General features: G+C 44.1%; 1 protein-coding gene across 1 annotated transcript in view; it reads right to left on the bottom strand.

Moving 5' to 3' along the window:
* LOC124550726 (proteoglycan 4) overlaps positions 1–16,856 on the bottom strand; it is a 190,550-nt gene that overhangs the window by 27,606 nt on the left and 146,088 nt on the right. Inside the window, exons 5-6 of the mRNA XM_047125447.1 lie at positions 14,442–14,596; positions 11,626–12,852 (exon numbers count right to left, since the gene is read on the bottom strand). Coding sequence (XP_046981403.1) covers positions 11,626–12,852; positions 14,442–14,596 — 1,382 coding nt within the window. The remainder of the gene's footprint in view (positions 1–11,625; positions 12,853–14,441; positions 14,597–16,856) is intronic.

Here is a 16,856-nt window from a genome sequence, read left to right as displayed (position 1 = left end):
TAATGTAGATAGAGAGGTAAAAATTGACACACAAGCTTGGAATGACATCGGGTTTTATAGAAAAAAAACACCCCATATTGCTAGACGCGTGAAAGATGCCTTGCGCGCGTCGTTTGGTGATGATCGTGTGCTCAGCCGCCACTTTCGTCATGCTTGGCCTCGCAGGCCCCCAGACCTCAGTCCGTGCGATTATTGGCTTTGGGGTTACCTGAAGTCGCAAGTGTATCGTGATCGACCGACATCTATAGGGATGCTGAAAGACAACATCCGACGCCAATGCCTCACCGTAACTCCGGACATGCTTTACAGTGCTGTTCACAACATTATTCCTCGACTACAGATATTGTTGAGGATTGATGGTGGACATATTGAGCATTTCCTGTAAAGAACATCATCTTTACTTTGTCTTACTTTTTTACGCTAATTATTGCTATTCAGCGCCATCTGTCGGATATTTTTTGAACGTTTGTATTTTTTTTTGGTTCTAGTAAAACCCCATGTCATTCTAAGCATGTGTGTCAATTTTTACCCCTCTATCTAAATTATTCCGTGATTTATTCAGTTTTCAAATTTATACTGACATCTTGATCACCTGGTATATTATAAAAAAGATTCAATTTTTTCCATATAATGGCAATGAATGACAAATTGTTCATGAGGTTCCAGAACAGTTTAAATATTTAAAAAAAATTATTATTACTGCCTCAGTTGCACATATTCACACTTTATTACTGGTTTCGATCAAAAGCATTGATAATCTTCATATCTGAAAAGAAAATAAATGAAATACTAATAAATAACTATGTGTTTAGATGCTCTTCTTTTTCTTTATTGTTATTTCGTACCCTTACCCCTTGTCGGAAGGGGTGATCTGGCAGCAGCACAGTTCCCCGCTCTTGAGCCAAGAGACTGTATAAAATATCACAGAAGAACTAATATACAAAAGACAGGGATGAAAGACGAAGTTGACACAAGAGAAGGGGAAACAGTGGGAATTAAAAAATACAAAAAAGGAGTAGTCTGATGAGGCATGTTTACATAAGTCCACATATAGATAAAATAGCACTCAACGAGTGCGCAGCACATAAACACCGGCGGTGCAGAGAGCACGATTGAAACGGTGTTCACAGTATGAAAACCACAGACGACGATACTTAAAATAGACTGCACTTACGTAACGGATATGGCAAACACGAAAACACACCAGAGAATAACTAGGTTAAAACTGGAAGGACCTGCCAAGTGAGGGGAGGCCAGAGAGAAGAGAGAGAGGAGGGGGGTCAGTGTAGGAGTGGGGGCAGGAAGCGCTAGAAGGGGAGGAGCCTGTAGCACACCAAATGGCAGGAGACACTGAGGGTGAGGAAGGGAGCAATCGAGGAAGGAGGATAAGGACTGGTAAAGAAGAAGTGAGAAGCACGGGGGGGGGGGGGGGGGGGGTGTAGGAGGGAGGGAAGGCGAGAGAGCACTAGGGAGAATGGGAGAGGAAGAGGAGGATAATTATTTGGGCAAAGCACATCATCCAGGAAAGGGAGACGTTGGAAGCTTCTTTAGGAGAGGATGTGGAGGGTGTGGAGAAGGAGAGAGGGTGGGACACATCGGCAGCAGGTAGGGTGTGGAGAGGAAAGGAGACACCAAGGAGTGAGGGGGATCGAGGTGGCGATTGGTGCAGAGGATACGAATGTGTTCAATGAAAAGGATATGCGGGAAAGGGATGAGGTCATAGACGATCCTCATGGGGGACGGGAGATGGTGAGGGAAAGTGAGGTGAAGTGCATGGTATTCAAGGATTTGGAGGGCTTTGTAGAATTTAGGAGGGGCAGAGATCCAGGAGACACTGGAGTAACAAAGGACGGGACTGATCAAGGATTTTTAGGTATGGAGGATAGTGGAAGCAGGCAATCCCCATGTCCAGATTTCTTTACATATGGTTAATTATAAATATTACATTTTATTTTATTTTTAGATATGACATCATTGCCTATGAACGAAACTAGTAATCGTGAATATAAGCAGCTAAGGACGTGATAATATTTTTTTTATATGTAACTAGATCCTTTTTGGGTCTAAAACTCCACTATGGAAGTGGCCGTTCGACATGGGATGTTGTTAAGATGCAGCATCCACTTGTCTGCAATGTCTGGTCTCACTCGATGCACCCATTTCCTGAACCTTTCAAGGACATCTTTGTAAAACACTTGGTTGACACTTTGTCCTGGAGGACAAATAGTGCAGTTCATGACATGAGTTCATGGCTTGTAGAAAATAAACTAACGCTACGTCACAGTAAGACTCAGTTTTGCAGTTTCTAACACATAATTCAACAAAACCTTGAGTTTTAAGTTCACAGAATGTGCATATGATTAGTGAAACTGAACACTTCAAATTGCTAGGTGTTCAGATAGATAGTAAAAAGTCGTGGAAAGCCTACGTTCAAGATCTTGTTCAAAGACTTAATGCTGCCATTTTTACTATTCGAACGGTATCTGAAGTGAGTGATAGTTCGACATGAAAATTCAAATACTTAATGGTGCCATTTTTAGTATTCGAAGTGAGTGATCGTTCGACACGAAAATTAATCTACTTTGCTTTTTTTCATTCGTTTATGTCGTATGGTATAATATTTTGGGGTAACTCTTCCCACTCTAAAAGGATATTTTTGGCACAGAAACGGGCGGTTCGGGCAGTAAGTGGTGTAGGTTCACGAACCTATTGTCGACCGCTGTTCTCGAGTCTGGGTATTTTGACATCGGCCTCTCAATATACGTATTCCTTACTGTCATTTCTTGTTAACAATATTGGCTTATTCCCAAGAATTAGCAGCTTTCACTCAGTTAGTGATAGCAGAAATCAAACCTGCATTTGGATCGGACTTCCTTAACTCTTGTGCAGATATGTGTGCAATATGCTGCTGCATTCATTTTCAATAAGCTTCCACTAGAATTCAGAAATCTTAGCAGCAATCCACGCGCTTTCAAATAAAAACTGAAGAGTTTACTCATGGCTCACTCTTTCTATTCTGTCGATGAGTTCCTTCATAAATTAATCTGATTTATGTTGTATTGTTGATTGCGTTTACTTAAACTTTTGGCTTGACTTTTTTCGGGTTCATAAACATTTTATTTTTATCTGTTGTTGGTTTTATGTTGTGATTTCATGTACTGACACGTTTCATGACCTTGGACATTTTCTCCTCAATTTGGTCCTACGGAACTTGACGTGTAAATAAATAAAATAGCAAATTCTCTAGACGCGATTCCCCTACTATGATTTTCTCATTCGAGTTTTTTCAGTCGAGGAGACGGCTCTGTGTATCGCTCCTCACTTTGCCGTTTTGTCTCAGGATCGTAGCCAAAAAGCTAGCATTCATCATCTGTGATCACACAACTGAACCATTCATTGTCGTTGGCAATCCTCTCAAGAAGATCAACGTACACGTTTCTCCGGTTGTCCTGTTGAGTTGTCAGTTTCTTCGACACCAGTTTGGTACAAACCCTTCGCATGAGCAAAATTTCGGTTAAAATTTGACGTATGGTGAAAGTGTTTAAGTTTATAACAGGTCACCAACTGTCATTATTGTTAAACGTCGGTCTGATCCCATAAGAGCATGCACACGCTCGACATTTTCGTCGGTTTTTGAAGTTGAAAGTCAGCCGGAGCGAGGTTCATCTTCTGTGTGTTCTCCGCCATCCAAGCCGCGCGGTCTAGGGCGACTTGCCAAGGTTCGCGCCGCTCCCCTCGCCGGAGGTTCGAATCCTCCCTCGGGCATGAGTGTGTGTGTTGTCCTTAGCCTAAGTTAGTGTAAGTTAGATCAAGTAGTGTGTAAGTCTAGGGGCCGATGACCTCAGCAGTTTGGTCCCTTAAGAACTTACCACAAATTTCCAAATTTTCGGCCATCCAAAAATGATTTGTGCCAGCGGAAAACTTGTACTCTTATAAAAGGTGTTCCCCATAGGCCTGTTTCAACTTTTCAACTGCCACAGTCGCGGATTCCTCACGTGTACCACAAAAATTGTTTGCATAACGTTGCTCTAAATACCGCTGACTATTTTCGTAACACACAACAAAAACACACCTTCATTGATGGCGCTCTCAGAAACCAACAGTTAGCTGTACGGAGCTGAAACTCGGGCTGAGCACTAGAAGGGATGAACACACTGGTCTACACAAGTAGAACAACGCAGCGTTGCCAGATCGCTCGCATTGTTGTCGGGCTTTTTACTTTTCTCACGCACCTCGTATTTCCTAAAAAGCGCGTCTCAGCTACTTAACGTCGGGAAAATGTCCTCACGATATAGAATCAGTGGAAGAAAACAAACGCTTTTCAGACAAAGAATATTCAGTATTGAGAGCCCTACGCTATTAACGTGATGGTGACATGTAGGTTAGGAATATTTTCGTTACTAGTACACCGTCTTCAGTCACAATACTTTTTTTTTCTGTTTCAGTCCGAGCATGTCACATAGACACACAGTATGATAATAAGCATTACAAATAATTTTTAACTGGCTCTAGTTGGAATACGTCCACAGCTCGTGCTCTTGCAGTAGCGTTCTCGCTTCCCGCGCACGGGGTTCTGGGTTCGATTCCCGGCGGCGTTAGGATTTTCCCTGCCTCGAGATGACTGGGTGTTCTTGTGTCGTCCTCATCATCATCAACCATCCCCATTAGAATCGGAGGAAGGCAATGGCAAACCACCTCCGCTAGGACCTTGCCTAGTCGGCGTTACGGGTTTCCCGCATCGTCCCCTACGCTCCTCGGAGTATGAGACATCATCACTTGGAATAAATGGATGTGTTAGTATAAGCGACAATAATATAAAGAATGCTTCTTTAATTTATCCTATATTCACGAATTAAAGTGTGTCACTTGAATAGGGTAGTGGTGTCGCAAACGTGTTATGATGCAGAATTTGAAGTTAAAGTGTAACTGTGTATCACCGATACACTTGATGAAAATTTCGTGGCCAAATGGAAGAAATCATTAATAGCACTGTATTTATTTCGTTTATCTCTTCTGACATCTTTTTTTTCGCGTGAAGCCATAGTTGGAGTCACAAAAGATGACGGTTGAATTTAGGCTCGTTCTGCGCGCTTACGTCACGCATTCTCCGACAGCCTATGATCGTCCGATAGTGTTCTGAGCGCTCTGCCGAGAATGTCGTACGCAATAGGAGCACTAAACCTAATCGTAGCCAGTTATGTAATTAATTCTTATTTCATTGGTTGCGAGCAGGTAGTGATAAGCGACAAATTCTACACATGCAAGTGAGAGACATAGTTTGCAGAGTACACGCTTTCGTCGAGTGCAAAGCATATGTATGCGCGTACCGTAACTGTCGCTTGGAACAGACAACAGTACAATACACGTCTTTTTCTAGACCTGCGCAATCAGTCACCTTTCGTGCATCGGACAGTAACAGCTACACTACGTGATCAAAAGTATCCAGATACCTGGCTGAAAATGACTTACAAGTTCGTGGCGCCCTCCCTAGATAATGCTGGAATTCAATATGGCGTTTGCTCACCCTTAGCCTTGATGACAGCTTCCACTCTCGCAGGCATACGTTCGATCAGGTGCAGGAAGGTTTCTTGGGAAATGGCAGCCTTTCTCCATGTAGTGCTGGACTCGGGAGAGGTATCGATGTTGGTCGGTGAGGCCTGGCACGAAGTCGACGTTCCAAAACAACCCAAAGGTGTTCTATAGGATTCAGGTCAAGACTCTGTGCGGGCCAGTCCATTACAGGGATGCTATTGTGTAACTACTCCGGCACAGGCTGTACATTATGAACAGGTGCTCGATCGTGTTGAAAGATGCAGTCGCCATCCACGATTTGCTCTTCAACAGTGGGAAACACGAACGTGCTTAAAACGTCAGTGTAGGCCTGTGCTGTGATAGTGCCACGCAAAACAACGAGGGGTGCAAGCCCCCTCAATGAAAAACAAGAGCACACCATAACACCACCGCCTCCGAGTTTTACTGTTGGCACTACACACGCTGACAGATGACGTTCACCGGGCATTCGCCATACCCACACCCTGACATCGGGTCGCCACATTGTGTATCGTGATTCGTCATCCAGACAACGTTTTTTCTCTGTTCAATCGTCCAATGTTTACGCTCTTTACAACAAGCGAGGTGTCGTTTGGCATTTACCGGCTTGATGTGTGCCTTATGAGCAGCCGCTCGACCATGAAATCCATGTTTTCTCACCTCCCGCCTATCTGTCATCGTACTTGCAGTGGATCCTGATGCAGTTTGGGATTCCTGTGTAGTGGTCTGGATAGGTGTCTGCCTATTACACATTACGGCCCTCTTCAACTCATGTACGCTTTTGTGCTGTACGTGGCCTTTCACATTTCCACTTCAGTATCACATCGGAAACAGTGGACCTAGGGATGTTCAGGAGTGTTGAAACCTCGCGTACATACGTATGACACAAATGACACCAAATCTCCTGACCACGTTCGAAGTCCGTGAGTTCTGCGGAGCGCCCCATTCTGCTCTCTCACGGTGTCTAATGAATACTAAGGTCGCTGATGCAGAGTACCTGGCAGTAGGTGCAGCACAGTGTACCTAATATTAAAAACGTATGTTTTTGGGGTGTTCCGAGACGCGTTAGACTACAACAAGAAAAGAAAAGTGTGACTGGATCAGGCACGTTACTAACAAAAATTTTCGTAAGCCTTGAAAGCTATGTTCAGCTGTGCCCAGTATGCACTATCTTGCCATTCGAATTACTTGAAGCCGACTTCGTGTCTTCCAGCAGATTTAAACATGTTGCTCACGGTTAAATTCATCTTTGTATGTAGGTTTGTCTAATACGTAAAAAGCTAGGAGACACGATTTCGAGAAAATGAGCTAATGTGATAGGTTCCGAGGACCTTTTGGTTGTTTACAGCCTTCAAATGGCGAGAGTCAGTACTCTGAAAAAACTTGGAAAGTATGTCGCTGCTGCTTCGTATCTCTCAACTGAGGGTCATAGGCCGACGCAAAGAGATTAAAGAGCACGCACTCAAATAAGTTCTGTCTGGATTAAAAGGAGGCCGGTGCTTTGCATTCATTGCTTCACCGCATGTTGTACACCAGAGGGATCTGCTTGGTAAACAGTGCAACAAATAGGTTATTGCTGTTCGTTCTGTTGTTCTGTTTTCTATCTTCCAACACGGATGAAATTATATCGTAAGTTTTGGATAAACTATCAAGCAGTAATTCAATGAGTAACCTTGGTACGAGATTACGAAAAGTCATAAGAAAAGATCAAATGTGCATTCCTGCTTACTTTCGTATTACTCTTTCCCATCCGCAGAGGACGAAGATATGTATCCAACCTTTAGACTGAATCACACGAAAATGGTCTCAAGTTATCACTGTATCGAAATGTAGAGTTAGTGATTAAATTAATTATGAGAAGATCTGGAATTGTAAAAGATGGAAGATATTTTTTGATAATTAGACGTCTCGTACTCACCTTGTTCTGTAAGTCTTGGAGAACAATGAAAAGAAATATGTATATAAAACTTTGCTGTAATTATTTTATAAATACTAGTAATCTTATTTAATACCGCGGCCTAAGATCCTGTTTGTACTTCGTAGTTTAAATTACTTTTATAAGACCTACTCCACATTTCTTTGCTGACGCGGAGATATCGTACATAATGATATTTCATGCAGCCGGGATCCACCCTATACCGCCTGTATAAAGGTCATTACAGTTGGGTCGCTAGCCAATTAAGATTTATTTATTTTAATCTTGTTTCTGCTAGCCTTCTGGTACGTACTGTGAATCGGTAAAGTTGTCAGAGTTATACACTGTATGATCAAAAGTATTTCGACAACTTCTGATATATATTTGAGATTTTTTTGTCACAACGTTTCCCCGTTATTAAATTTATAATGAATTATATGTTAATTTGTTTAAAAATAGGTATGTAAAGACACACGCGTATTCCAATGCAGCGTTATGTCAAAATTTCAAAGCATTCGGTCAAATTTACGATTACGAAGATTAACAGTTTCTATACAAGTACATTTCTTGAAAACCTCAAATCTCCGAAAGTTCTCCACGGACTACTTTGAAATTTTAACACAACATTGCATTCAAATACTCAAGTGGTTTTATGTACCTACTGGAATGCAATCTGATGCGTATGTAATAAAAGGAGAATCATTAACAACATGTAAACGTTGGTTTGTTCAAAATCTTTCATCTTCGGAAAGTTCTTGACCGATTGCGTTGAAGTTCTGACACAACGTTTAAATCTAATGGCGTCTGTTTTAGGCACGTTATTATTTAATATATGTCTAATTTTAAGAAATATATTATATAAATATGTGTATGTAATATATAAAGGGGAAAAATCATTACCAAAGATGTCAAAACGTACATTTCTGATATACTTCAATTTTTTGCACGTTAGTGTAACAAATGTTTAGACACCTTGAGACTGTATACACACATCAAAAGAAGTTTTGCATCATCCCTGTTTCCAGAACTCTGGAGATAGACGTTGACTGTGGATATCGTATCACAGACACAGTCCCTTTGACAGTTCAGAGATGTCACTAAACTCGCCCAAAGCTGTAAACAACCATGCATGAGCGGCGCCTATTTGACGGAGGGGGTCCAACAGCCGATCAGTTCCAGTCATTCCACCAGGAAGGAGGTACACCTCTCATGTTCTCTGGAGTTCAACCTTGCCTAGATGGTCAGTACCGCCGTCCGATAGCGTCCACATTGTTACTTTATGCCAGGTAGGGCTCTCAACAGGGGAAGTGAGTGAACCAGAGCGATGTTGTTCGGACGTGGAGGCGATACAGAGAGACAGGCATGATGACATGTCTCACTCAGGCCGCCGAAGGGCTACTACTACAGTGAATTACCGCTACCTACGGATTATGGTGCGGAGGAACCCTGACAGCAGCGCCACCATGTTGAATAATGCTTTTCGTGGAGCCACAGGACGTCGCGTTACAACTGTGCGCAATAGGCTGCACGATGCGCAATTTCACTCCATGGCGAGGTCCATCTTTGCAACCACGCCACCATGCAGCGGGGTTCAGATGGGCCAGCAACATGCCGAGTGGACTGCTCGGGATTGGCATCACGTTTTCTTCACCGATGAATGTCGCTTCAACCAGACAATCGTCGGAGACGTGTTTGGAGGCAACCCGGCCAGGCTGAACGCCTTAGATACACCGTCCAGCGAGTGCAGCAAGGTGGACGTTCCCTTATGTTTTGGGGTGGCATTGTGTGGGGCCGACGTACGCCGCTGGTGGTCACGGAAGGCTTTGTAACGGATGTACGATAAGTGACTGCCATCCTCCGACCGATAGTGCAACCATATAGGCAGCATATTGGCGAGGCATTCGTCCTCATGGACGACAATTCTCGTCCCCATCGTGCACATCTTGTGAATGACTTCCTCCAGGATAACAACATCGCTCGACTAGAGTGGCCAGCATGTTCTCCAGACATGAACCCTATCGAACATGCCTGGGATGGATTGAAAAGGGCTGTTTATGGACGGCGTCACCCACCAACCACTCTGAGGGATCTACGCCGAATTGCCGTTGAGGAGTGGGACAATCTGGTCCGACAGTGCCTTGATGAATTTGTGGATAGTGTGCCACGAGGATGCATCAGTGCAGGAGGACATGCTACTAGGTATTAGAGGTACTGGTGTGAACAGTATTCTGGACCACCACATGGTGTCACCGTCAAATGTCGTCTGACCATGCTGGCTTCTTGTTGCCACGGAAGGTATGGAATCCAGCTAATTTCGGCCCCCTGCATACGATTCTGTTCACTGCCATTGAAAACGATTGTGAATGGCAGTGGGGCCTGGTGTTTCTGTTAAAAAGAATAAACGACGTTAGATTCAAAAACAGCATGTCCAGCTGCAGTTCGGCTTCACTTAATGGATTACCAGAGAAAACACAACAGTCCGTACCTCCTTTTATACTGTGTTCCACCTCTGATGACATCTAGTTGTCATTCTGCGTTACACAGGGGTGTCCCGATACATTTGGTGAGATTTTGTAGTTTCGTGTAACCAACACAGTGTTCCTTCTCTTTCGATCCTTCTAAGCAGGTCACCGGGAGATGCAAAAATCCATACAGAAGTGATAATTGCGTCACCATAAATGATAAATGTGATTGGTGTTCCACATCGCGTGCGCCCCCACTTCCCCCACTGCACCCAAAGAAGATGTTGACGTGCCGTGCGCCCTTGGAAGTACCTGACTTGATCCTCCTTACCGGCATGAATCAAGCAATCAATTGATTAATCAAAGCTTATCATGGAGATGTAAGTGAACAGGTAGGGCAGTAGCACAAAGATATCAATGGGAGCAGTCCACATTTTACTTATGTATTCTGCACTTAAGATTTATAAACAGGAAAACGAATATTAGGTACCGAAACCGGGAGGAAATAGAGCCAGAAATAGAGACCAGATTTCACATGTCATCAAGCACCATTAAAAAATAATACAAATCAATACCAAGGAAGCCACTATAGATCGAGACAAGCGAGAGAGAAATAGTAGCAATGTGGAGCGACATTGGAGCACGACAACATGTCAACTAGCCTGCAGGCTGTAGCATCTCGTCGTGTTAAGCACATTGCTGCAGGCAGTTTCCTCCTGATCGCGTGGATCACGTAGATCATTTTCGTCTCGTGAACAGTAACCATCATACTCGAATTTCGAATGCTCTCAATACTTCTATGAGCCCGTGAGGCTTTAGAACCAGACTTTTGTCAACACGGTGACTGACGACGAGGTCCTTTGTGATGGACACTGACTACCCGAACGCTACATGTTAACTGCTCCAGGACACCGACGAAATCGAGACTGAGTGACTTGGCTAGGTCCTATTTAAAAACATGGTTCCAGAAAAAAAGCAGACTGTCAGGATAAACTCTTAAATGCGAGTCCCGAAGCAACTTTCCAAGACTGTTACGTTGGTGTCACCGGGCTGGTTCTAAACGCCACACACCTCCCAGGAACGTATTCCTGCACTCGTAGCGTCGTTTTTCAAACCAAGGAGCCTCCCTAACGGTCACCGCCATCTTGGTGAGCAATAAACTTATTGATTGAAAGGCGCTGAATTAAGATTAACCTGACCCAAAATTACTCCTGTACAGAGGGAACTGTGAACGTGATTTCTGGCAGACGAAGTTTGGTTTAAATTGTTACGGATTTTCTTGAGGTATGCGTATAGGTAATTGTCACTAGTTTCAAGCCTCACGCCACTAGGGTCATCTTACCCTCATGGTCATTGTCTCCATGTACTAAATTTAGCTGAAATTGCTCCTGGTGTTCCAGAGCTACGCTGAAGTAGACACACACACACACACACACACACACACACACACACACACACACACACCGATATATATATGTATAGATCCAGAAGGTTCACAAAACTGTAGTTCCCATGTAGCATCTACAAAGAGAAGAGAAGGAACAGATGATAAGAGTGCTCATAGGTAGTCCTCATCATGCATCCACCATCGATTTTCACAGTTGAGGTGCAGTTGGAAAGAATACACAGAGGAAGAAGTCTGTAGTGCTGCAGAGAACAGTCAGTTCAAGTCATACACTGCTCGGCTTTGAGCCTCACCTTGACACTGTCTCCTTGAGCTGCACTGTCCCGCACGTACGACGCCTCGACCGTGGCCACCACATTGGCCGAGTCGTGAGGCACTGGTCTCTTCCTGTGGATGGGCCGCCGCCGCTTGCCGCTGGAGGCTCCAGGTCGCCTCTGGGCGAGGCCTGAAGACGGCGTCGAGGCTACCCCACTGTCCACTGGACCACCTGTCTGGCCGTGTGCATTTTGGGTAGATTGGGTACTGACCTCGAGCAAAAGTGGTCGGCTCCCACTGTCCACCAATGCTCCGGCCGATGATGGTCCACTTTCCTGTGGTGTATAAGGGTGTCTTCCTGGAGGTCTGGCATTGCCTGCACCGTGATGAGAAACAGGCCCATTATTTGTGACGAAAGCTGAATTTCCTTCAAGGTGATCTCCTGCAGTGAGGATGCTTTCTGAAGTGATATATGATGGCTTTTTCCTGATGTAAAATGGCTGTGCTTCAACAGCCTGGAAAGGTCTTTGGGTATTGCTGCTAGCCCTGGAAGTGGTAGTCTGGGACTGTCTAATGTGTCCAGAGAGCTCCTCGGTAATGGGCTCTTCACTGTGTGGCTTGATAGCAAGAGGTGGTCTCCAGTCTTCACTGTAAATAATATCTGCTGTAGGCGATGCTGCATCCAGATTCCCCTTCTGAAATGTAATCTTTGGTTTCGTGTTATAACTTCCAACAGTTATTTCAAAGTTCTCTGGTACAGCTGGTCTCACAGTTTGTGCTGTTACATCTTCTGTGATGTTAATTTGTCGCTTTGCATCTTCATTCCACGTATCTGTCGTTGTTGGAGTCGTTGTTGAAGTTTCCCTGTAGCTAAAATGATTTTCTGAAGTTGTTTGGTCAATACTGGTCTGATCTGTCGTAACGCCAAAACTGTATTGGTTGCTGCTTGACTGAACTGGTTTCTTTCTTCTCATTGAACCTCTCAGGGGCGAGTGTCTTTGTTGATTCTTATATCCACTCAATCTATTCGGCTTGCTAGGTGGTTTATTGGTCATAGGCCGTTGGATGTCCTCTGTCGTGTATTCTGCACCATGATTCTGGGTTGCAGTATCTTCAGTTGCCTCTGGATATTGCGTCGTCCGTTGGTCTAGCTGGATGTTGCTCGTGATCGATGTCTGACGTTCAGTGGTTGGTTCAGGGGGTGGTCTCGTAGATCCAATAAAGTCTTCGTCGTCAAAAAAGTTGAAGATCAGCGGTCGTTCAGTCTGAAAACCACATGTTAGACTCCTAGATTCTTCCAAACAACAAAGAAATATGCTTTAAACAACAAGAATACATTAAACGATTATCTGTGGAGTGGATACCCTGAAAAGTTCTTACACATTCACAATATTGGATCACGTTTTCCGACATGTTGTACTACTCAATAGAGTTGTATTTTTTACATTGCCGAGATATGGAAGAAAGAACTATTATTGCCAGTCTAAAGCTTTTGAAAAGAGGAATCCAGTGATATAAAGCAGGTGACACTTGTTCCAAAATTCAGGCCCAAGTTCTTCACCAGCTGATATAGCTTTGGATTTTAAAACAAAAATTATCTTTCTCAGAATGCAATAGCACACTGTGTGGCATAACTGAAACAAAGAAACATGGTTTAACATTGTTCCACGAGTAATAAACGGTACAGATAGCTAGTTCAAACCCTAACAATATATATATTTCTTAAATGTTTTCCATTGTATATTTAATACAAAATATGAATTTAGTTTCACATAGAATGTTGGTTCATTACCCATCAGCATTAATTGGTGAGATGTAAAAAGTGGTACTTATACATTTCAGTACTATTATATGGCCCAACACCAAGGTCAGTAACGCACACTTGTGTGGTGGCACTCGAATCAGAGTTAAGCAGGTTCGAGTCCTAGGGATGGCTGGCAAGTGCTGGAGAGGTGCTGGCTTAAAGTTCCTGATCACCAGTCTTTGTGTGTGTGTGTGTGTGTGTGTGTGTGTGTGTGTGTGTGTGTGTCCTGCACTAAATACTTCCAAGCATGTCTACAGCTTCGAGTGACACTGTTGATAGTGAACCATCCATCAGATGGGGCTTCAAGGCCTTGGTGCTCGGGGGGGGGGGGGGGGGGCCTTGGTGCTCACTGGAGATGGAGCCTTGGTGCTGGGGAGGGGGGGGGGGGCGAGTGATAGCTTGGTGCTCAGGGGAAGTAATGCCTTGGTGCTCTGGGGAGCGTCTTGGTGCACAGTAGACGGTACCTTGGTGCTCTGTAGGGGGGAGGGGGCTTGGAGATCAGGGGGGCCAGGTCTTTGTGCTTGGGGGGGATTGGGGCCTTAGTGTTTGTAGGGCGCATGATTGGAGCTCTTTCATCATCATCGTCATCCAACATGACACCACGGCACACACATACACAACCATTACAGTCACCTACTGTTGTCAGGTACACTACATCGTGGAAGATAGGTGACTCTGCACGAAGGACAGAAAAAAAGTTTTGAACACGGCTGCGCTATCAGCGGCCGCTTACATCGTAAAATTAATGCAATAACAGCCCTCGGTCACAAAAATGAAGTCTTTTGACCTAGGTTTCGGCGACTACTAAGAGTGCCTTCATCAGAAGTAAAACACTGAAACTGGCATGCCATGTATAAAATAAATATTAAGCGATGAAGCTTTAGCCACAGAATTTTAAAAGAGTAAACATAGAATGGGCTGCTCACACATATCGAGTCCGATGCTACCGTAGCTTGACATGTGTGAGCAGCACATTGCTGTAAGCTTTCTCATGAATGAGTTGATGTACATCTCAATGAAGACTAGTGAAGCGATGCAGGAGTACTGTACCTGTTTGGCTGGTAGTTGCTCCTTCCACTCCTGCCCCTGCACGTGCTCCAGCTCATCGTAGGATGGCCGGTGGTTGGGTGGCACAGTGGTAGCTGGTCTGCTGCGGACAGGTCCAGCAGTCACTCTCTGGATGTCCTGAGCTGGTCGCGGAGGTGCTGCACAGTGAAGATCGCAGGTCACCTCGTGGTGAACAACTTGTTACACCTGTGCACACAGGCTATTTTATATTGTGATACTTAAGTGCAATTTGACAAGCCATTTGTGTCTTGAAGGATTTACTATTCTCTCCAGCTCACTGACCTACTTGTTAATCACACTTGTTAATTATAAATAATGAACATGGTTGTGGCAAATTGCTATTGGCGAAATTAGAAGGCTAGATGTGCCCTCTGCAGAAATTTAAAGTGCATTATAACTGCCTCAATTTCCACAAAAACTATCCATTTGGGATGATGGCTCAATTGGTGGTATTTACTGTACAAAATTACTGTATACCTCACTCTAAAGCAGTGGTCCTCAAACTGTGGCCATGGGCCATATGAGGTCCACATTAAGTATTCGTGTAGCCCACAATTCCCAGCCATATTTATAATATCCAAAGAGCAACTAACATTGGTTAGCTGGTAGGTTGGATGATTAAAGGGACCAAACTAGTAGGTCATCAGTCCCTTTTTCCCTGAAGAGACAGTCTACATCAGAGACAACCTACTGTGCAACCCAGGAGAAAAAAAAAGATCTACCAAAGGTCAACGAAGCCTAGATGAGGCACAAAAAAGAAGAAAAGGAGACATAGGAAAAAAGGCAGGCAAGGTGCCCTATGTAGGAAGCAGCTGGAAGCCCCCGAAAGCAGAGTGCAATGAGGTGACTAACATCCCCCATCCCAGTCACTTACCAGAGATACTCCATTCACAAACTGCCTAGGAAAGATTAGCAACACAGACAGAGCAAGAGAAGCACAGATAGACAAAAGATGAACAAGTCAAACAGACAATGTGAGAGGGGGAGGAAGAGTAAAAGAGCAGGTAGGGTGAGGGCTGTGGTGGACCACCAAGCCCAGACAGCCATAGCCCAGTCTTGGCAGAGGAAGCAATAGAGTGATCTTCCAATCCCTCAATTGGCCAATAAAGTTAAGTGGCCCTTCCTTAAAGAGAGTAGTAAAAGCCCACATCACAAATAGAATGTAAAACTAAGTCAGCAGCTGTGGCATCATCTCTTAGCACCAGGAGTAGTGAATCAGGGAGATGAAGAGTCCGCCACAGGGCTGCTAGGTTGGGGCAGTCTCGCAAAATGTGGATCAAATGGGTACCACAACAACAGTGGGGGGGGGGGGGGGGGGGTGAGGAGCAGGGTCCTCATTATGGAGGAGCTGACAATCAGCTAAGTACATGTGTTAAAAAAAAAAAGTATGGTTGATGCGGAACTGGCAAAGGATGGTAGAGTCCTTGCAAGAGGCCTACATGGAGGACCTCAACAGATTCATGGCTGCGTGTGACTTGGTTTCATATTTCTCAACAACATAGATGGCAAACGAAAATAATTTTTAGTATTTTTTAAGTATTTTTGTTGCGCTGGAGACATAATACAATTTTTATCTGGTATGAACTATTGGCATACAGACATACACACACAATTTTGCCGACCGTTGTGGACGAGTGGTTCTAGGCGTTTCAATCTGGAACCGCGCGACCGCTACGGTCGCAGGTTCGAATCGTTCCTCGGGCATGGATGAGTGTGATATCCTTAGGTAGTTAGGTTTAAGTAGCTCTAAGTTCTAGTGGACTGATGACCTCAGATGTTAAGTCCTATAGTGCTCAGAGCCATTTGAACCATTTGAACAGACAATTTCACAAATTTTTTCACTCATGTTGCCACGAAATCATGACTTACTTAATTTCATAATAAGAAAAGGTATTTCCCACTCATGTTGTTGTTGTGGTCTTCAGTCCAGAGACTGGTTTGATGGAGCTCTCCATGCTACTCTATCCTGTGCATGCTTCTTCGTCTCCCAGTACCTACTGCAACCTACATCCTTCTGAATTTGCTTGGTGTATTCATCTCTTGGTCTCCCTCTACGATTTTTACCCTCCACGCTGCTCTCCAATACTAAATTGGTGATCCCTTGATGCCTCAGAATATGCCCTACCAACCGATCCCTTCTTCTAGTCAAGTTGTGCCACAAATTTCTCTTCTCTCCAATTCTATTCAATACCTCCTCATTAGTAATGTGATCTACCCATCTAATCTTCAGCATTCTTCTGTAGCACCCCATTTCGAAAGCTTCTGTTCTTTTCTTGTCTAAACTATTTATCGTCCGTGTTTCACTTCCATACATGGGTACAAATACTTTCATAAACGTCTTCCTGACATATAAATCTATACTTGATGTTAACAAATTTCTCTTCTTCAGAAACGCTT

The sequence above is a fragment of the Schistocerca americana genome, chromosome 9 (genome assembly GCF_021461395.2).
Source record: "Schistocerca americana isolate TAMUIC-IGC-003095 chromosome 9, iqSchAmer2.1, whole genome shotgun sequence".
Classification (NCBI taxonomy): Eukaryota; Metazoa; Arthropoda; class Insecta; order Orthoptera; family Acrididae; genus Schistocerca; species Schistocerca americana.
Note: the sequence above shows the minus strand (reverse complement) of the source record. Positions and strands in the feature narration are given on the sequence as shown.